The sequence below is a fragment of the Pelodiscus sinensis genome, chromosome 3, assembly GCF_052426305.1.
Source record: "Pelodiscus sinensis isolate ZL-2025 chromosome 3, ASM5242630v1, whole genome shotgun sequence".
NCBI classification, from domain to species: domain Eukaryota; kingdom Metazoa; phylum Chordata; order Testudines; family Trionychidae; genus Pelodiscus; species Pelodiscus sinensis.
This window is the reverse complement of record NC_143054.1, coordinates 65,962,897-65,984,969: the sequence shown is the minus strand read 5'-3', so window position 1 is coordinate 65,984,969 and position 22,073 is coordinate 65,962,897. Positions and strand designations below refer to the sequence as shown.

Below are 22,073 nucleotides of genomic sequence, written 5' to 3'. Positions count from 1 at the left end.
GGGCAAGCAGCAGCATGTGAAGCTGCTTCCTCCCCTGTGAGCCAGATCTGGCCTGTGAGACTTGCCCCTTTCTGCAATGGGAAGCCGGCACTGGAGCTCCAACTTCATGGGGAAAGGTGGGCTGGAGCATCAGCGCCAATTCCCTGCTGCAGGGGGGCAAGGTAAGACCTGAGCCTGTGGTCTACCTGCAAGGTCACAGATCACTAGGTTGAGGATCACTAGTGACCTCACTTTGAGAACCACTTCTGTAGGAGATCCTGGGTTCTGGGGAAATGCCACGCAGAGCCCTGGATCAGCTCATGTAGTTCATTGTCATAAAAGAAACAACTAAACAACAGTATATTTATCTCTATGGCTGCTCATATTTTATTGCTAAGATTCAACATTAGTGCTTCTAAGACGCTGCCAGTCCTGGAGATTCCTGCATTTACTGACCTGGTAGCAGAGGGATAGCACCAGTACAAGTTTCTTAGTAGTGTTATGCCAGCCAAGGGTCTGTGGAACCAGCACAAAGGGTGAAGGGTTATATAAAGGGCTCCACTCACTGCATGTGAACTTCTTCCTTGCTAGGTCTGGGAAATTACCTTTTGCCCCACAGAGCAACTGTCAGTGGTTGCTCATCCCATGCTCTTTCACAACCCAGAGTGTGTCTGTTGTGATGCTCCCCTTCAGCCAGGTCACTGCACACTATCTAGGCTAGGGTATTAAATTCCCACTGGACAAGCTAGCCAGGTGCTAGTTCAGATAGTCTTCTATTCCACTTCTAAGTCAGGTGCCATTTCCCAGGAGTTAATAGGAGAACATTAGCCCATCTTCCATTCCAGCTTTCAACCCAGAGGCCTTACCACTAGAGACCTATGTCTGCTCAGTCCCTGTTGCTGTTTTCCTGGGTCCTTCCTACCTCACTTCTCTATCTCGGGGTTTGCTGCCAGAGATTCCTCTGTCCCCTATGGCTACTACACCCATCTCAGCACTTTGTCATACTCCCTAACACAAAGCTTGATCCCAGGAATTCCCACCTTCTTCCTCACCCAGTACAGCTGCAAGCCACCCCTTCCCAGCATTCTCCTGCTGATTTCACGACTTGTCTTGATAATTCTAATCCATTGCCTCAATCCCTGACTGGCCTCCAGGTGTAGCATATATGTGTAACTGGCTCCTTCTGGCCCTTACTAACCCACCCCAGAGTTGTGTCTGTGGGTGTGGTGAACACCTCATCACAGGGGGAGCTCACTCAGTCCTCAGCGTTCTCATTCAGTGCTCAGCCTGGCCTGCTGAGACTGCAAATTAGGATAGTTTATAAATGTTTGTTTATACCTCTCCATCAAGGACTAGGACAGTGAGTATCATCTTGTACCATACGTTTCATTTCTGTTTATCACATTAAAGAGAGCAGATAGGAATCTGCAATAGTAAAGTAATCATTATGTATTCAACAGCATGGAACACAAATTGAATGTTTTCATGCCAAATGACTTTTGAAATTTCAATGGTTTTGCAATTTTTTTAATGGGAAATTTGGAAAAAGGCACTTCCTTGTCTTTTTTTTTTTTAAACCAGTGCAATATGTTATGGAGATTAGTTACCATACATGTTAAGCTTTGAAAATGAGTGTTTCTTCACAGTGTAATTAAGAGCATTAGCAAAAGCTACAGATATGTGCACATGAATGAAGAGAATGCAGCCATAAAGGAACGTAAAAAACTATTCTCTATTTATAACTATTCATTCCAAGGCGCACATGCATCATTTATACATGTTTCATACTCAAGCTGGGGACAGCTTAAGCAAAACAAGAGTTTTAATCACCAGTGTGATAGTGTAGCAAGATCAGATGATGTTGCATCATGATGTTGTGCTGAAATGTTATTTTAATCTGCTCAAGAGTTGTGTGGGGGTGAGCACCTCACCCCAGGGGACTTCATTCAGACCTTAATGTCCTCCATTATACTTGTGTTACAAATAGGATCGTGTTACAAATTCCATGACAAATACTTTATATGAGTAGTTTTAGAAATATTTAACAGCCCTTTTTATGTAAAGGAGTATACAAGTCAGGGAGGACTATATGGTGACAGCATAGAAGCTCATGTAATTCACCCACTATGAAATTGAAATGGCATGTTAGTATTAGATCTATAAGTGAATACGAATCTGTTGCAAAAGCTTGACTCTTGCTTCTCCAGTTATTGCCTAATTTAAGGTTTTAGGGTTCTTGATTATATCACTTGATATTGGATGCTCTTGTTTTCACCTTACATTTTTAAGCCGTTAATACAGCCATCAGCCTACCTATTATACTCTTCATTCAGCTACTCCACTTTTAACAGGACAGAATTCATCTAATTCTGCATGTAGATAAACACACCTCTCAGGCTATTTTTGATTCACGCAAATTAGTTCAATCTAGCAAATCTGTTACTACTGTAATTTAAATCCATGGGTTTTTTTCCCTCCAAGGATGATTCAGTTTAAAAACAATCATGTTTCTAAAACTAGGAAAGCCTGTGCTTTGTTTAGGGGAAAAGAAGAATCCTCTAAAATTAAGTTGGCACATGTATACTGTGTATATATCGTATTTAATATAATATAAAGCCATGAAGCTTTGGACACAGTGCTGACAATGACATCCTTATAGCTCTGTTATCACTAGTAAGTTGATTGCTAGCATAAATACTAATGTTTTAAAGTGAGAATTTTAGATAAATACAGTCCTTCAGTCTTGCAAATAATTTGTTTAATTGATTATTTTTGGCTGCCTATATAAAGTGTGAAAAGGTTTCTCCTGTTTCTGCCCCCCCCTTTCAAGTGCCTTTTTGCATCTGCGATGCTATCATAACATAAGCAAATCAATTCACTTGACATTTTTATTTCAATCAATCCATCCCAGATATCTCAAGGTCATTTGCTGCATTGCCCAACATTCATGGGTGCCCGGTAGCCTATGAGGGAGAAAGCTTTGCCTTCCCACAGTGCCAGGCATGGCCCACCCATACTCTGCCCCCAGAACTCCTACTGTATGTGCAGCCTCCACCCTCTCCAGTGTTCTGGGGGCTGGGAAGACTGGAACTACACAGCCTCCTCCATCCTGGGGCCAGGGAAGCTCAGGCCATGTGGCCTCCTTCTTCCCTAGTGCTCCAGGGGCCGGGGAAACTCGGGCAAGCTCTTTTTCCCTCCCAGCTCAACCCTTCCCCATGCGGTGTGTGTGTGCTCAGCATCCTGCCCCGCCACCTCCCCCTCAACATGGGAGGTGGGGGGGAAGGGGCGCTGTAGGTGGGCTGAGGGCCTGCCTCTCTCAGCCCCAGCTGCTCTTTGAACACCTTCCTCTAAGATCCCATTTCCCTCCGTCTCTTTACTTTTAAACTCATCAAGCAAATTAACTGTTCACATCCTCTTGGATTTCCCCTCTCTATTTCTCAATTTAACCCCATCTAATGTAGTTTTTGCAGACTTCACTGGAACGCCTCTCACTAGAAGAATAATGTGTCATTCACCTTGAGTGACTTCCTTTGTTCTCTTCTGGCTTTGAGCCTTCTTGTGCTTCTTACCAGTCATTGTGCCTACAATAGATCCCAACAACATTTTTGCTGGTGGTCCCTCAGTTCTTTTCATCTTCAAAACCGGCATTGTAATGGGTCTCAAGATCACATCTTATTCACACAACATTTAGATGGACAGGGAATTTCATGTTGAAGTTTCTGGATCACTTCAAATAATACAGTAGGGCCTTTTCAGCTCATACCTCACTGATTTTCACACATCATTTGTATCCAGAAAATGGCTCTCTCGCCACTTCCCAGCAAAGATTGAGTAAATGGTAGTTCTAAGGTGACATATTGAGATTTCATACTATAGACTATGAAGTGTGACCAGAAGTAATGACAACTAAACTCTGTTTGCCAAAGATCTAGATAAAGTACATTTTGTAATGAATTCTCTTTCTTATGTTTCTTTACAATTCAGGAATTTTCAGGACCACCCCCTGCAACACACTCATAGGTGCAAGTCAGCTAGGCTATACATCACATCTTCAACGAGTAATATTTTACTCTTTATATATTGTATTTCCTGTCCCAGTCAGTGTGAAAGTGGATAAAACTAAGGGTTATAATGGCTTGTGATCCCATGACTGCCAATTTTCTCCACTATTAGTTTGCCCTTTCTTCCTTCAGTAACTTTATGCTTTTCTCCTTGCTACGCATCTTACTCTGCTTTCCCTCCCCCATTCCCTAGGAACTCTGGTGCACGTTGAATCTCAGCTCAAATTCACTTCATCATTCCCCTCCCATACTAGTCTCAATAGTTTATTGACAAATCAACAGAGACCGGCAAGAGCTTGTTGTCATCCTGGCCTCTTCTTTACCACAGTCTCTAACTTTAATGTTTCCTGTCTTCTATGTGCTTCAAAATCTATGATGTGTCCAGGCCTGCCAACAGAGGGGAGCAATGGGGCCAACTGCTCTGAAGGTGTCCCCTCAATCTCATTCCTTCCAGCTCTGCCTAATCCCTCTCCCTCTCACTTTCCCTTATTATTGGCTTCTGTCAATTCATCGGCTCTTTTTCAAGCACTCTTTTTGTTTTTGCCTCTGTCCTGCAGTACCCCGCCCTTCACCCCTACATCTCCCTCCAATTGCTGCCCCACCTCCCACTTCCCATTTACTTCCAAGCTTGATGTCAACTCATATTCCCTCTCCAGCTCTCTCCTTGATCTCCTACAGTCTGGCTTCTGCTCTCAGCATGCCATTGATGCTATACCATCAAAGTCATTCACCGATGCTGAGATAACCAGACATGGACAGATTAGACAGAGAACTAGGCTCATCACCCTATCTTTAGACAGCTATATGCTTTCCAAGGAAATTAAATCATGACGGACTTTGAGGAGTTTTCAGCTCTGCACCTATCTTTGAATAAAAAGGTTTTCCTTGAAGAATAACACATATTTTAATGACTGAAATATGTGAAGTATTCAGTCATTATTTAAGTATCTCTTTCCCTACTCCCTCTCCTTGGTCTTTTGGTTACATTTGGCACTGTGGACTATTCCATTCTCTTCACCCTGTGCTTCACCATCAAATTCTTTTTGCCACTTTGCCAGCAAAAGAGTTATTTGTACAGTTTGTAACAGTTCTCCAAATGATGTACTCCAAAAGGACTTTGTTTGTATAAGGGTGTCTACATTAGGGTTTTACGCTTCACTTCTTAAATCTGCACTAGTACATTGGCAAAGCCTTCCAAGTGTATACCTGACCCTGGTTGATTTGTCCAGAAAGTCTGAGCTAGAGACTTCCCTCCACCTTTCTCTCCACCATTCATTCTCCCCACCCTCACTCACTTGCTTATTTTCATGGGCTGGTGAGGGTCCTTTTCTAACCAGTTGAAAACCAGACACTTGACCACCCTCTCCCAGGCTCACACTCTGATTACTAGACTGTCCTTGCTATTGGGAGTCAATGGTTGGTTTAGGTGCCTCATCTTTCATACCAAATAACTAGAAACTGAGCTGCAAGTCTTCAAACCTGCCCCAGCACAAGTAGCTGGGGAAATTAGCAGGCATACCAGTGACCTAACCTCGCTGGGACGTGGGGAGGCAAGTGCAAGAGGTCACAAACAAAATACTCTGCCCTTTCTCAGCACTGGCATCTGAGTGCTGACACACAAGGTGGCGTGGCTGGGCTGAGTCCCACACTGCACAGGAGTGCCCCCTCTTCATAACTCCCACTGATTTGGTCACTTTGCACAATGGTTCTGCTGCCCAGAGACCCTGCCTGATAGGGTAGGAGATGGTGCAGTGCTCTCCTCGCCTCTATCATTTTAATGAAGCTATCTTTCCACTTTTCAGAGAGCTAGTCATTCACTACTTCAACTCTCCTGGAGCTCTGTGGGCATTAGGGTTATGCAGCTGTAACAGGAGATGCTGTGAAGAGAGGAACTACAGAGCAGACTATCTGCTAGGAAGGCCTATTAAAGCAGGGTCCAAATTGGGGGAGAGAGAGCCAACAGAGTTGCGACAATAAAACCCCATGTCAGTTTGAGAGACCATTAGTAAGGCACTGACCTCTCTGTGCCCTCGTTTTCCACTCTGTAAAACGGGGATGAGATTTATTCACTTTAGAAAGTTAGGCGCACGGATAATGTGGTATATAATGCTATGAATTACTGACTCTTAAAAGGATGACTTTTCTTATGATCACCCATGTGGGCCATGAAAATTTTGCTAATCTGTTTTATTAGCAGGAATCTTAGCAGGAAAATTGCTCTGAAGTTGCATTTGGCAGTACTGCTTAAGAGAATTTTATATCCACACACAAGTATTCATGGCAGAAAACAGAAATGACAATGAAATTATCCTATTGGGAAACAGATAAAGTTTCATATGACATACCTGCCCAATCAAAAATAGCTCAGTGAACAATAATTGTCCATACTTGTAGAGAACTGTCTGATCAGTCCAGAGTTTTTAAAAGCCACTTTATAACAAACAGAGGCTAAATCTGTCAAATTGTTTCTTGCTAGTTTAATTGTCTAGTTCTACCTTGCTAAACTAGCTTGTCCTGGTCGTCAATGAGAGATTGACTGAGGATAGATATCATAATGCTCTAACCCAACACACCAAGGCTATGTCTACACGGCAGGCTTCTTGCGCAAGAACTGTTTTGTGCAAGAGTTCTTGTGCAAAAAGTCTTCCAAAAGAGTGCGTCCACACTGCCATGTGCAAGAGATGTGCTTTTGCACAAGAGCGTCCATGGAAGTGTGGACGCTCTCTTGCGCAAGAAAGCTCCAATGGCCATTTTAACCATAGAGGTTTCTTGTGCTAGAAATTCATGTTGCCTGTCTACACTGCCGTCTTGTGGAAGAGCTCTTGCACAAAAGGGCTTATTCCTTGTGGGGAGAGGAATAGCTCTTCCAGAAGAAGCCCTGTTTTCCGACATTGTACTGTAAATTTACTTGCGCAAGAACGCGCCTGCAGTGTAGATGTAGCCCAATAGTTTGTAGTTTTCACTTTATGCTTCAATATTTTTCTTGAGCCAAATCCTGTAATCCAAGTTACTGGACACTTAATAATCTATGCAAACATAGTGGATATGCTGGAAATTGGAACATCTGGATCTTGTGCTGGGTTGTGCCACTGACTTTCTGCAGGATGCTTGGCAAATAATTTAGCTTCTCTGTAAAACAGAGAAAATAAAGGAGGTCAATCCAGTGGGTATTTACCTTTAAAGAGTACTTAGTGTCTTACCTCCACCGATCTCAACGTGGGAAAATGTTATGAACCAGATGTTTGTAGCCTTCCAGTAGGGATCTTGGAAGCAAAGGTTCTCACTGACCACCTTTGAGTAAATAGGGGCTTTATGTGCTCAGCAGAAGTTGCTGTTGTGCAGTAAAAGCAGCTTCAAAAGAGAGGTCTGAACCTGACTCCTAGAGCCACCAGACATAACCATCAGCACAGAAGAGTGTGGAGCTAACACAGGGTTTCACACATTTCAAGCTTAGGATATGAGTGTGGACAGTCAACAGGGATAGCCTGCATTTTACTATACATATGGGTCCCTGGAGAGAAATACCAGTAAGGGAGCTGCTTCTTGGGATAGGATAGGAAGTGCCTGGTCCACGAATGTGGTAAGGATTGTGTGGAAGCAGTTACGATCAATGTTCCGTCTATTTTTTTCCATCCATATGTAGAATAAATTTTATGTGCACCAAAGCATGTGTGAGGTCCACCACCAGTAGAAATACATGCTGTTGGCTGTGGGCACTCTGCTAACGAGCTGGGTGGCATTTGAATCTCTTGTGGATGGTCACCCAAGCGTTAAATTTAAAGGGCACACTATGGCTGTTCAGGGAAACAAAACATGTCCATATAGTGCACAAACATTATATTAAGGCCACATTTTGATTTAGTGCTGTCAATTTCTTGTCCAAATGGACAAATGCAAGGCTCTAATGTGGGCTACCACTTTGCCCGTGGGACAATACTACTATTATTAAAATGGGAGTTTTGCCAGTAATTCTCAAGGAATAACTGGAGGATTGAATGTCTCTATTTATAGAATATATTCCACAGAAAAATGCCATAGTAGATCTGGCTGAAGATTTTCACTTAATAAAGTTTCTTTTTTTTAACTTTGAAATTAAGGTTGGGGTGGGGAGTTGATTTTTTTTTTAAATTATTTTCAAGCTGTGGGGAAATGCCAACTCCTTCCTCCCCAAAAGAGGGGAACTAGTTTATCCTATTTCTTTGAGAGAAAGTGATACAAAAAACCCCCAAACTTCTGAAGTTGGAAAAGTTTATAAAGTAAGGTAGGCTTGGTTGTTCTCCATCTAGCAAAAGTTGGAAAACAATGAGAAAGTGAAAGGTGGGAGAATAGATATTTCCACATTTTTAAACCTTCCCTTGAGAACTCATGAGAGTTTTCCTATGACACTTCTCTCTCAGAAAAGTTCTCATTTTCCACACAGTTCTAATTAGATATATAGTGCCATAAGAAACTCAAACCAGGCCGAATGTGCTGTTTTCTATTTTCCAGTGCTTTTTAGCAAATAGAAGATGGTACATATGGTCTTTACACAAAATCTATTTTGATAATGTATTGCCTTGGTTAGCATGTAAGTACACTTACATAAAATTGTACCTGCACTGGCAGAAACAAAAGGAGGGATTACCAAATGAAGCTGCTAAAGTGATGCATCATTTTGTTGTTCATTAAGCCTGGATTTATGTGCTTAAGGGCCTGGTTGCTTGTTTTGTCCCATCAAGCATGCTAATTTAGAAGATCCTCTTTTAGAGCTTGGTACTGCATAACCTGCAGAGGAGAATGAAATTGTCAAATGTTACAGACACCAGAGCTTCTCCATGTCAGGTTTCCCAGAATGCATTGTGTATCTTGGACTCCAGGGAATCCCGGAAATGCATAAGATTTGAAGAGAGCAGCTGGCTTTGCCAAGCTAGCACAATGGGTTTAGTAGGATATTACCAGGGTCAGAGAGCCTGCTCAGGTCAGAATAGATCAGGAGTGGGCAATAATTTTTCATGGAGGGCCACTCTAAGAATCTGGTAAGTGGTCAAGGGCTGCACTCTTCCATGATACTAATGGAGGAGGTGTAGGGTCTGGGAAGGAGATTGGGTGTGAACGGGAGCTTGGGGTAAGGGACTGGGATGCAGGAGGGGATCTGGCAGGTTGTTTAGGTGAAGAAGGCAGTTATGACCTGGGGCAGGAGACTGGGGTGCAGGGCCTGGGAAGGGGTATGGAAGCAAGAGAGGATTCTGACCTGGAGGAGGGGGGTAAGAAGGGGTTGTTACCTGGAGGAGTGGTGTTAGGAGAGGGTGCCAGGTTTGAGAGGGGGCTGAGACCTAGAACAGGACTGCAGGAGAGGGTGCAGGGATTTGAGTTGTGACTGGGGGTAGGGATTGGGGTGAAAGGTCTGGGAGGAGTTTGTGATCTGGAAGAGGGATGTAGGAGGGAGTGCTGGGTCTGGAAGGAGGAAGAGGTGCAGAGGATTTGAGTTACAAGGGGTAAGGGTGCAGGAGCAGGATGCAGAGGGCTTGGGTCACATGGGGGGGAGGCAGAGGGTTGGGGAGAGGGAGAGGCTGGGGTGGCAGAGGCAGGCTCTGGCTGGGAGGCACTTATCTGAAGCAGCTGGTTCCTCAGCTGGTTCCTCAGCCAAAGTTCCTGCCTTCTATGCCCCTGAACCAGCTGAAGGGGCCGTATGTGGCTCTGAATGTTGCGAGCTTGGAGAGGGGAGGGGTACTTTGCGTGCTGCCTGTTCAGCCACTGGGAACTGTAAGATTGTGCTGGGGGCAGGGAGAGCTTGCAAAGCCTCCCCCTACACCCTCATTCCCCGGGTGTGCAGTGTTCAGAGAGCAGTTCTGAGCAGTGTGCAGAGATGGGGCAGGCAGAAAGCCTGGAAGAGGCTCCCATGGGCTGGATCTGGCAACTTGGTGGGCTGTATTTTGCCCACCCCTGGAATAAATCTTTGTGAAATTGGGAGGTGAGGACAGATCTAAGTAGGACTGGCTTTCTTATTCTGATTCTGGTTGCTCTCCAAGCAGACATTTAAATCTAAACTCTTGGCTGAAAGGACAGTACTAAATGATATGTCAATCTGCCTGGAAGTAACACCTACCACGAAGGCTTGGAGAGCTTGGTTCTAATACACTTCTTTGAAACACCTCTAGATGTCACTGCATAGCGACTATGCTTTAATTTAGTAACAATGTTACCCACTGTGACAGCTTAGCAGCCCTAAGAGTGTTCAGTAAGGATGCATTATGCTAAAAAGGGCTGAATGTTTTTCTCTGCAACGTCAGGGTCAAATTCCATCAGAGGCTAACGTCAGGCAAAGATTTGTGAAGACATGAGGAAAAAGAAGGGTGGCGGAGGAGACAAGGACATAAATGGAGGCAAGGCTGGTGAAAGGGAGACCAATGCAGAGATTCAAGGAGTCTGGGCAGCAAGAAAAGATGTTTTGGTTTTCTTAAATGTCAGGCTTTGAGAGTAAGCTTAGTATTTCCATTATCATCCACTAACGAGATAGGTATTCCATGCTGGGCCAAGTCCTGAAAACTTTTACTCATAGAGGAAGTCTGCACCTCAGTCAGCTAAATCTGGCACAGAATGTGGTACAGAAACCCAAAATGAGGGAAACAAAACCCCTTTGGTGTAGCTATTTTTCTGTAATCTTGGTTCTTAATTTCAATGTGAATTATTTTCAACAATAATAGTGAGGGGGCAGTGAATTTCTGTGGAACACAGGTAATTTGGAATTAAAATGAGTGGTGCCCCTCAAAATGAGGTACTTGAGTAATCTGAATTCCATGGACATCACTGGGAATGTTTCATGTGTACTTGTCAGAACTGACCCTTGAGTAACAATCAGAAAGCAGATATTTATAGGGTTCAGGCTTTATAGGAATTGGGGTTTTTCCTAAACACAAATATCATTCTCATACATACCAGCTGTTTCATCTATGCATCTTATAGAATATCTAAATATGTCAATGTGACATGGCACAACAAAAACGGGATATTTTCGATATTAAAATGTAAGGAGTGTGCCAGTATGAGCTGAGAGGATGCATAACTAAAATGACTGCAGAGTTTCTGAATGTGCTGTAAATGCCATGAAATTCTCATTTGTCAAGAGCGACTAAACAAGTTTTCCCTGGTAAGTCACAGTACTTTTATAATTCACGTCAGGCTGCCTGCATTTTTTAGACTATTTTTTTAATCTGAATAAAACTGAATGTCTGCAATATGTCCTGCCATCCTATTTTGAATACCTAGTACTGAATGATTTTGTGATTGCACAGAGATCTCTTATTTTTCTATAGTTAGGTGTTCTGTATAGGATGCCAAAATCTAGCCCTGTACTGTGGCCTCCAAAGGAGCAGCAAGAGAGAAAGCTGGATAGAGGGCAATGACCCCATTACATCATTCTGCCTTCCTCTCCCAAGAAAAATCTAGGATTTTAAATAAATTATCCTGAAATCACATAATCTCTGAGGATTGCATTATTCATAGACAATCACTGGCCAGGGTCAATAACCTTCATATAGCCAAAGGCTGACTGTGCTTCTAGTCATAGCAGAAAGGACCATACTGCCCTATAAAAACCAAATAAATTTTTGTAAAGCACAGTCTTGGACCCTGTGTAAATAACATGAACCAAAGTGTTTCAACCCTCTGGTAAGCAACCTAAACAACACTATTGACTGTAGTTAAGGAGTACACTGTCGGTCCCCTCGTTCTATGGCTATGTTGGCACTCAGGGAAACCCAAAGGATGGATAAAAATATGCAGGTGGAAACATTTACACACATTGTAAGGTGGGAAAGCAAGGACTCCAAAATACTGCACCTCCCACCCATCCCCTGCTACAACAATCACCAGCTCCACCTTTTTACTTGGTATTACGCAAAGATTAGATTTTTAAAATGACAAACTTTGTGATATTCTGAATGTTTAAATTCTTGTCTCTGTCCTTTTCTTACAGTCAACCTCAAAGACAGAGACGGGAAACACATGGAGAAACACACAAGCAAGGCAGGTATGCTACTAAAAACATAGCCTCTCAGTAGCAATTACATCTTGCTCGCTCTTTATATTATTGACTGTCAGCAGCAAAACCACAGTGTCTTCCTCCCAATCTGAGAGGGTCAGAATTAAGACCTACTGCTCAGGGTGTGCTGATCTCCTCTTTTGTGCCTAATACTATGTTACAGACACAAGTAGGCTATGTCTACACTGGCCCCTTTTCCGGAAGGGGCATGTAAATTTCACTAGTCGTCGTAGGGAAATCCGCGGGGGATTTAAATATCCCCCGCGGCATTTAAATAAAAATGCCCGCCACTTTTTTCCGGCTTTTAAAAAAGCCGGAAAAGAGCGCCTAGACTGGCCCCGATCCTCCGGAAAAAGTGCCCTTTTCCGGAGGGTCTTATTCCTACTTCAAAGTAGGAATAAGACCCTCCGGAAAAGGGCACTTTTTCCGGAGGATCAGGACCAGTCTAGACGCTCTTTTCCGGCTTTTTTAAAAGCCGGAAAAAAGCGGCGGACATTTTTATTTAAATGCCGCGGGGGATATTTAAATCCCCCGCGGATTTCCCTACGACGACTAGTGAAATTTACATGCCCCTTCCGGAAAAGGGGCCAGTGTAGACGTAGCCCTACAGAACCTGGCTTAAGTTGGAGAGACCTGTGCTCTCAGCTCAGGAGGTCTCTGGTTCAGCCCTGGATATGACTATTTCTGTGCCATCCTGGCAGGTACACTTACCAGGAGATTGGCGCTGCAGCGATCAATCCTCCAGGCGTGATTTAGCAAGTTCTGTAAAGACCTGTCAAACTGACCACTAGTTGTTCTCTCTCTTTGACTCTGGTACACCACTGGAACAAGAAGCATAAGGGCAGTTGATGGGAGAGTTTTTGCTGTTGACCCCCCACAGTGGAGACCCTTCAGCAATTTAGCCTAAGATACGTCAACTGCAGCGACACTATTCACGTAGCTGAAGTTGTGTACCTTAAGTCAATATTGCCCCGTAGTGCAGACCTGCCCTAGGAATTGGAGTAAGCCCTCCAGAGCCAAAGGTATCAATCTCTCCAGCTAAAGAACCAGGTTCTGTAGTGGGAGGCTCTGTAAGGGTGTGTCTATATAACAAAGTTATTTCCGAATAATGGCCATTCCGAAATAACTATGCAAGCATCTACACAGCAATCCTCCCCCTTCCCCCCCCCCCCGCATCCCCCTTCTGTTCTGCAATGTGATTTGTCCTTTTCATATTTGTTCATTTTTTTTAATTGTATCCTTTGGTATATATGGTTGTGACTACTTTCTTCCACTATTTGATCTGAGGAAGTGGGTCTGGCCCACGAAAGCTCATCATCTAATAAACCATCTTGTTAGTCTTTAAAGTGCTACATTGTCCTGCATTTTGCTTCAACTACCCCAGACTAACACGGCTACATTTCTATCACAGCAATTCTGTTATCTTGAAATAATTTAGAAATAACAGATGGCTTATTCTGACTTCTGTATACCTCATTCTATGAAGAATAACGCCTATTCCAAAATAGCTATTTTGAAATAAGGCGTGTGTAGACACTCCACTTCTGCTATTTCAAAATAGCCTCTCACCAGGGCCATTCTAAGTTATTCCTTCTGGGGCTCTAAATCAACATAGCTCACCTACATTAGGAAAGCCTGCCTCAGACTAATTTTCAGGCTTCCTTGCAGTGTAGATGTGCTATTTTGAAAGAGGCTCACATCCTCTGTAAGTCAGAAAGATGTATAACAAACACCATGGCTGTGTCTACACTGCACCCCTTTTCTGGAAAAGGGATGCAGATGAGACAAGTCGGAATTGCAAATGCAGCAGGGATTTAAATTTTCCCCGCTGCATTTGCACGAACATGGCTGCCGCTTTTTTCCGGCTCGGGGCTTTGCCGGAAAAAAGCGCCAGTCTAGACAGGGAGCTTTCGGAAAATAAAGCCTTTTCCAAAAGTTCCCTTATTCCTGATTTTAAGAGGAATAAGGGACCTTTCGGAAAAGGCTTTATTTTCTGAAAGATCCCTGTCTAGACTGGCGCTTTTTTCCGGCAAAGCCCCGAGCCGGAAAAAAGCGGCAGCCATGTTCATGCAAATGCAGCGGGGAAAATTTAAATCCCCGCTGCATTTGCAATTCCGACTTGTCTCATCTGCATCCCTTTTCCGGAAAAGGGGTGCAGTGTAGACACAGCCCATCAGTGTGTTACAAACTCAGATGTCCATCCCTCTCTTAACCGAGAGGTGAAGAAATTCCACACCCTCTACTCACCTAGCAGCAGAGAGGTTTCTGTCTCTTTTAGTAACAGAATAGTATCTACACAAGTTAATTTCTTATAGTAGAGAGACCAATTAGTCCAGCAGTCAAAGGTATGACAAGGTCCTATAGTGGGAAGCTGAAGCCAGACAAATTAAAACCAGCTCCATATTTCCATTTTACACAGTGAAGGTAGTAAACCATTGGAACAATTTATCTAAACTGGCAGTGGATTCTCCCCCACTGGAAATCTTTAAATCATCAGTGATGTATTTCTAAAACATGTGGTTGAACTGGAACACCTGTTTTGGGGCTTTATGCGGAAATTAGTAAAATTTATGGCCTGTGTTATGCAGGAGATGGATGATTCTAATAGTCCTTTCTGGCCTTAAAGTCAATGAATGTCAAAGATGCTCAAGTGTACCTTATATTGATTCCCACTATAGCTAGGAATCCCATTTCTCTAGCCTCTGGAGTTCTATAACAGCCCAGATGCTAGTTCACTCTTCGAGTTCTTCGTCGTTCTGCCACTTATGGAAAGCTTCTCTCCTTGATAAGGACTGTTAAAAGCATCTGACCAAGATCAGTAACATGTACAGATTCAGTAGGTGACACTAGCTTTTTAAAATGGCTGCACTGTAGCCCTAGCTAGTCAGGAAAAGGAGCACTCTCAAGAGAGTGGTGAGAAGCCAGATCTTGAACAGAATCAAATGAATCCCAGAGGGGATCAGTAAATTTGGGAAACCAATTTGCTTCTAAGGCATCTTTTAGCAATCCAGTTCCCCCTATTCCAACCCCAGCATTCTCCTCTGGGTCCTACGGATGCACTCTCTGGTGCTGCATCACAAAGTGGAGGCTGGAAGATACAGTGTCTATGTGTCAGTTAATCTTCCACATCAGCCTAACCTATACAGAGGCTGCAGCAGCGATTTCTTTGTCACAGAAATACTGTGCAATGTCAGTCCCACTCACTAATGCAACAGTTGGCATCAGGAAACATCAGTCATTTCACTCTCTCCCTTCAGTACTTTCCTGCTGATCATTAAGGCAATCTCCTTAGCATGGGTATTAAGCAGAGCTAAATATAGATATCCACAAAACTTAGGGTTGCTAGTGGAGCAGAAAGTGAGGAGGGAAAACTGAGTTTCAATGGCTTACTCTGAATCCGTTCATGACAACCTAGATAGAAGAGGCTGCGTATCTCTATTAAGGCATAATAAAGCAGGAATTTTACTTAGCTAATCCTAAAGAGTTTCTGCTGTAGATTTTGGGGATCATTTTCCTCTTCCAGAGCTCCAAACAGGAAAAAGCAGCAAATTACATTGGAGTGGTCAAAATGTTAGTCAACATTTTGTTCAGGGAAAGTATTTTTGTAACAACCTAAAATTTTCACAAATTATTTCTTTGTAAGGCGGTTCAATATTTTGAAGGGAAAAATTATTCATTCTTTTTGGTTTGAAGATTCAGATAAAAAAAGGTTTTGGTTTTGTTTCAAAAATCTCCAAAAGCTTGGGATAAATGTTTGGGGTTCTTCTTTTTAATCCTAATTTCTTTCCCTATTTTCTCTCTCTCACCCGCCTCAAGGCGGAAAATGTTTTTAAGAAGGGGAGAACAACAAAAACTTAATTAACCCCCAAAATGTTTTGAGTTTTCAAATGTGAAATTTTCAAATTTTGAACAAAGGAAAAATCTTAATTTCACCTTTTTTTTATTGAAAACAGTCTTTTAACAACCCCCAATACAATGTCAAATAAATAAAATAGTTTTATTTGAACATGCTGGAATCTGTTCTTAGCCTCATGCTATTCAATATCTCTTATCATTGATCTAAAAAAAAGCATAAAATGACACAAATTGGTGTAATGATAGATGAACAGAGCTTAGTGACATTTTTGACAAACTTTTTTTCAGGGAAAAATGCAAATATGGCAACACTAAACCATTTTGCAAATTTATGTTGATATTTGCCAAATGATTTAGGTTGGGGGAAAAAATGGTCAGAAAATAAAAAATAATTCAAACTTGGTTTCTAAATTTCCTTTCATTTCAATTTAAAAATGCTTAAAATGGAAATGTGTTTTGAGGGGTCAAAATGTTTTAATTCAACCCAAAACAGAAAAACTGTTGTTGAGCTAGTTTTATAAATGACAGGTCAGTTGGATTGTATCTCAAGCTGCATGAATCTGAATATGTATATGCATGTATATACAAACATATGCATCCATAAACAAAGAATATAGGTTATACAGGCGGGGAGATAGTAACACAGAAATGGAATTAGGGGTCATGTAGACGCGTTTGGAGTTAAACAAATTCAGAGTAGAAATAAAGCACATTTTTTTATCCATGAGGGTAAGGAATAATTGTAACAACTCACCTAGGGATGTGGTTGACTCTCCATCACATAAACCTTTAAACCAGGACTGATTTATCTTTCTAAAAGATGTGTCCTAGGTCAACCAGCAGGTACAGGCTTCATAAAGAAATCACTAGTGAAATTCTGTGGCCTCTCATTAAGCAGGAGGGCAGACTCGATTATATTAATGATACTTCTGGCCTTCCTGTTTATGATCTACAAGAATTCCACATGATAAAGCAAGCTCCCACATTTACTAGAAGTGTTTTCGTCTCTCAAAGAGGTTTCTTTTTATCCAGAAGGGATGTCACAGTCAAGGATTTGGGGTTTTTTGTTTTGGTTTTGGTTGGTCTATCACTGACTTATCTTTTTAATTAAACGTGAAAAGGGGTGTCTCGCTGCAAGCTGTTGGCATCCAGTATATATATTTTTTATCAGAAACAGAAAACATTCCTGAATCCTTTTTTTTTTCTTGGGGAACTCAACCAACCTCAATCCTTCTCAGTTATCACCATCTGCAGTATAGACTGCTCTTACTCCTACATGAGTATAACTACATCAGAGAAATAAAAGGGAGGCTGCGCCTGAAATCAATCTTTAGACTGAAACATTTTACTCTATTTTCAGAAATAAACTTGGCACAGACCCAAAGCAAAGCCTCTAGTACAAGATGTGGTGCAACTGTATACACTTCTGGTTGCATCTCATACATTCCTATCTCTAGCATTCCTGTTCTCTTTAGCAATCTGGTGCAGGAGTTAATCATTTTATTCCAAGCTGCAAGTCAACTTGCCCCCTGGCTGGGTTCCCAGTTCATCTCCATTTTGTTCCTGGGCTGCAGCCAGTGAGCTTTTAGTGGAGATATTGTTTCCCTAATTCCTATCCTCATGTCCTATCATAAATCTACGTCAGAAAAGCTGCCCTCCTTCTCCCAACACACTTATTATTTTATTCACATCTAACAGAATCTAGTGTAAACAAAACATTTGCATTTTTGCATTTAAAATATATTAAAAACTCAAATAATCTGTATACAGAAACTAGAATTTGGAATAAGTATTTTACCATTCAGATAATATTAGAATGCGAACAATTTAAAATATCCTGCATTCTGTATGTAAAATCCACTCAAGGGTTCTTTTTAAATGACGTGATCAAGCACCAGATGTGATCACAGAGATATGGTTTAACTGGTAGGTGAAAAAGAGTGTTCTCTCTTTTAAGGATAAGTGTCAAATACTGTAATCATGTGTCTCTTAAACATGCTTAAGTCTATTAATGCTGTATGTCTTTTCCACATAGCCCAATACTAAAACGAAGCCCTGACATCACCAAATCACCATTAACAAAGTCAGAACAGCTTCTGAGAATAGATGACCATGATTTCAGCATGAGACCAGGTTTTGGAGGTATGAAAAACATACATCTCATTCTTTTTTTCTCTCTCTCTGTAAGAAATACTGTACTGTACTGCACAGTGTCTCACTGCTGAGTGGATTGACACGACAGAGATTGGAAAGAGCTGCTAGCTGTGAAAGGTCATCCTTGTTTCTGTTTTGAATTTACAGCATGGCACAGCATGCCTGAGGAGGCTTGCAACAATATGGCCTTCCTCTGGATCTACGATCACCAAATAAATTTCAGCAAAACCATGAGAACTCAGAGATGTCATTTATGGATTTTTAAATACTCCTCTGAACCTTTGACTGGTAAAAATGTATCCAAGTTCAGTTAGCATTTATTCCTAGATTACTATGGAATCCTAAAGTTGCATCTCTCTGTGGCAATGCTTTGTGTAATCAACTAATGTACAATACTTGCTGACCTGGCCTTTTTTTATTTTAATCTAGGAGACTATTTTGACTACTTTGTGTTAATGTTTTGCTCACAGTCTTGCAGTCACATGCAACAGCAAACCAAGCTTTTAGAGCAAAGGATTAAGGAGAATGGGCTTTCTTATGACCCGCTGGATTAAAGAATGTTGTAATTTATCTACCCTTCCTGGCTGACAGATGGTCATTCAAATCCAGGATGCCATTATACATCCTGATGGGAGAAGCTTTTATTACTAAATGCTCAATATACACAATACAGCATGTTCAGTACATTTTAAAATAGTGTCAGTTTCAGGGCAGTTCATTAATATTGTCATTATTGATTACAATAAATATTTTGTACTGTAATTGTCAAAGATACACATACAGTAGCTGGTCAAAGTCTGGAGGAGAAGGAGGAAGTACAGCAGTAAATCTATAAAAAAAAGTCTACGTATACATTCTAACACATCCTTATTAAATGCCAGACATCTAAAAACCAGACGTGTTTGGTACTAGTTGACATGACTGTTAGCAGTGTGAGAGGAGATGACAAGTACTAACATATGGTACGGGCAGCCCATCACTAAATTTGCTGCTACCCATCCAATACCTATTCTGTATATTAAAAGGATGCTCTCCAGGGCTGGAAGACTGCCAGGACTTAGCAGAAAGGAAAATTGTAAGACTGCATGCTTCGTAGTCAGTTTAAGTGCTTATTTTTAGCACAATCCACTGGCCATTTAGCAGGCACAGGAGTGTATTAACATGACTGTCCTGTGACTCCTTGCAATGTGTTACACACTTTCCTGTCACTATCTTGAGTTCTTTAGCGGTTGGTCTCTTCTATCATATTTGTATTGCATAACTAAATAGCACCTATACTCCACTCTGCGGGGCTTTGGGTGGGGATGTTACACATAGTAGCTACATCTAGACTGCTTCCCTCTGTCAACAGAGGGATATAAATCAAGCGCATCGAAATTGCTAATGAAGCAGGGATTTAAATATCCTGTGCCTCATTAGCATAAACATGGCCACTGCTTTTTTTCAAAATGGAGTTTTTTCTAAAAAAAAAAATGGCAGTCTAGATGTGGATCTGTTGAAAATAAAGCCTTTTTCGACAGATCCTGTATTCCTCAAAAAATGAGATTTACAGGATCTGTCAAAAAAGGCTTTATTTTTGACAAATCCAGTCTAGGCTGCCGTTTTTTTCAAAAAAACTCCATTTTGAAAAAAAGCGGCAGCCATGTTTATGCTAATGAGGCATGGGATATTTAAATCCCTACTTCATTAGCAATTTTGATGTGCCTAATCTACATCGCTCTGTCGACAGAGAGGTATAGTCTAGACATACCCACTAGTGACTAATCTTGTTCAGGTCCGAGTATGATGGTAACACACAACAGCTTTCTCAGAGCATAGCTCCCATCTGCTTCCATGAGCTGCTCTGGAATGGTTGCTTGATATCCTCTTCCTGATTCTTCACCCATTTTTCCCTTTTGATTATTCAGAAGGTTTGTAGAATGGGGACAGCAGAGAAGCCTGGTCCTTTCCCGCCCCCCATTAATGAATAGATATTTTTCTGGACACCAGCTGCAGGATCCACAATGGGACTTAGGTGTTGTAATGCTGAGCATCACAATACCTGACTTTGGTACCTAGAAAATCAGAGGAACAGCACTATGATTCACAAGGAATAGGCAAAGACAGTCACTAAGCCTGTGATCCAAAAAGCCAGCGCACTGGGCGGGGAGCTGTCTAAGCCAGCCAATGGGAGATGCTGGCAGCAGAGTGGTGTGCTATGCTTTTTCTCTCTCATGGAAATGAGTGTCTAAGTCCTGGCTGCAGATTAGCATCTAGCTTCATTTAGTGACCCACAAATAGGAATCTGCAGTCTGGAGTCAAGTGCCTGAGGGAACGAGTTAGGTCTTAATCCTCACAAAAAGAAAATGAGCTAGTGCCACCTCTAACCCAATTTATAACATTTACCTCAGTGACTGGAGCATGGCCTGGGATCTTGGAGACCAAGGTTCAGACTTGCTCCTCCGCCAGAAGGGAAGAAAAGATTGGACAAGGGTCTCCCACCTCATGGGAGAAAGTGCCAACTACTAAGCTATGGGATAGTCATGTGGCGCTCCCTCAGTCTCTCTTGCTGAAACTGTTCTGCTGGAGAAATAATGAGATTGTAACAGTGAGGACTAGACGATCCCAGGTCTCCCACTTCCCAGATGGGTGCCTTGCCCACTGGCTTCCAACAGCCATTCTCATGTGCTCTCTTTCTCTCGTGTCCAATGATTATTTAAGTATGTCCTCACAGTCATTGGGTTGAAGAGAGAATGTGTGTGGAAATGTCTCTGTAGTCCAGTGTTTGGCACACCCATTTGGAAATGAGAAACTTCAAGTCTCCCCCTGCCTCCCCGCTACAATCATTCCATTATCATGATGCAAAACCCTAAGGCTTCGTCTTCATTTCCAGTTCTTCCAGCAGAAAATATGCTAATGAGGGATTCATTAGCATAAGTCATGATCTCATTAGCATATTTTCTGCTGGAAGAGCTGGCAGTGAAGACATAGCCTAAGAGGAGATTTGCTGGATTGGGCCCTGAATGGGATATGTGTTCAACTGTCTGTCTGCCTCTGAGTTTAGGCAGGAGATAGACATCCTGGTATCTAGAGAGAGGCAGCAGGTATCTAGAGAGAGGCAGCAGGGAGTATAGCCTGAGGCTCAAACATAGGTGCTCATGAAATTTTTAGAAAACAAAAAAGAGACGCCAAGTAAATTTAGGTGCTTAGAGCATTCAGCAATTTTGTGCATTGCAATAGGATCCTCAAACTGGGATTTTAGGTGCCTAAAACAGGCCTAACTTCTTCTGTGTAATGCCATACCCATAGCCCTCTATGTTATTTAATTGACTTGTGAAATCTTAGATTCTGAGCAATGTTCCCTTCAATCTTTTCCATCCATGTGCAGAATCATTTTTTATGTCCACCAGTAGAAAGAAAAACCTAGCTGTGGGCACTCTGCTAATCAGCTGGGTGGCATTTGAATCTCTCCTGAGTGGCTGCACATGCACACAACTTACAAGGAACAAAGATTCCGAGCCCTGTAAAACAATTCCTTCTGCTTAGCTGACTCCTTAACAACTAGTCTTAACAACCACTAGGAGTGAGTCATTTCTGCATGACATTTTATTTTAGGTACCCTAATTTTTCTTAGGACTTCTCTACACACATTTTTTGTACCACTTCAGCTACACAATTTAGGAACTAAAATAATTAAATCACTGCAACCCCTTCTATTGAAACAGCTAGGTATTTATATTGGGTATAGTGTATTTAGGTACAAGTTGGACCACTTGATCTGGCACACTTGGGACCTGACCAGTCCTGAATGAGGGATTTTTCCAGACCAAAGGAGGTCATATCTGGCCCCCCTGCTACTGCCCGCCCCCCCCAGCCCTGAATCGGCCACTAGCCTCCTGGTCACCGCCCCCGCCAGTCCCAATGCCCTGCCAGTCTCCCGTCCCTTCCCTGCTAAGCCAGGCAGCTCAACTCCCTGCGCACTGGGATCCTGGCTATGCCTGGCACCTCATTGCAGTGTGCTGGGC

At 42.3% G+C, this 22,073-nt stretch overlaps 1 protein-coding gene across 1 annotated transcript in view; it reads left to right on the top strand.

Annotated features, from left to right (window-relative positions):
• The first annotated feature begins 1,210 nt into the window (after window positions 1-1,210).
• The window catches only part of GABRR1 (gamma-aminobutyric acid type A receptor subunit rho1), a 47,020-nt gene continuing 26,157 nt past the window's right edge, over window positions 1,211-22,073 (top strand). The window contains exons 1-3 of the mRNA XM_075923876.2: window positions 1,211-1,339; window positions 11,995-12,048; window positions 17,951-18,057. Of these exons, the coding sequence (XP_075779991.2) occupies window positions 18,039-18,057 (19 nt within the window). The 5' untranslated portion in view covers window positions 1,211-1,339; window positions 11,995-12,048; window positions 17,951-18,038. The remainder of the gene's footprint in view (window positions 1,340-11,994; window positions 12,049-17,950; window positions 18,058-22,073) is intronic.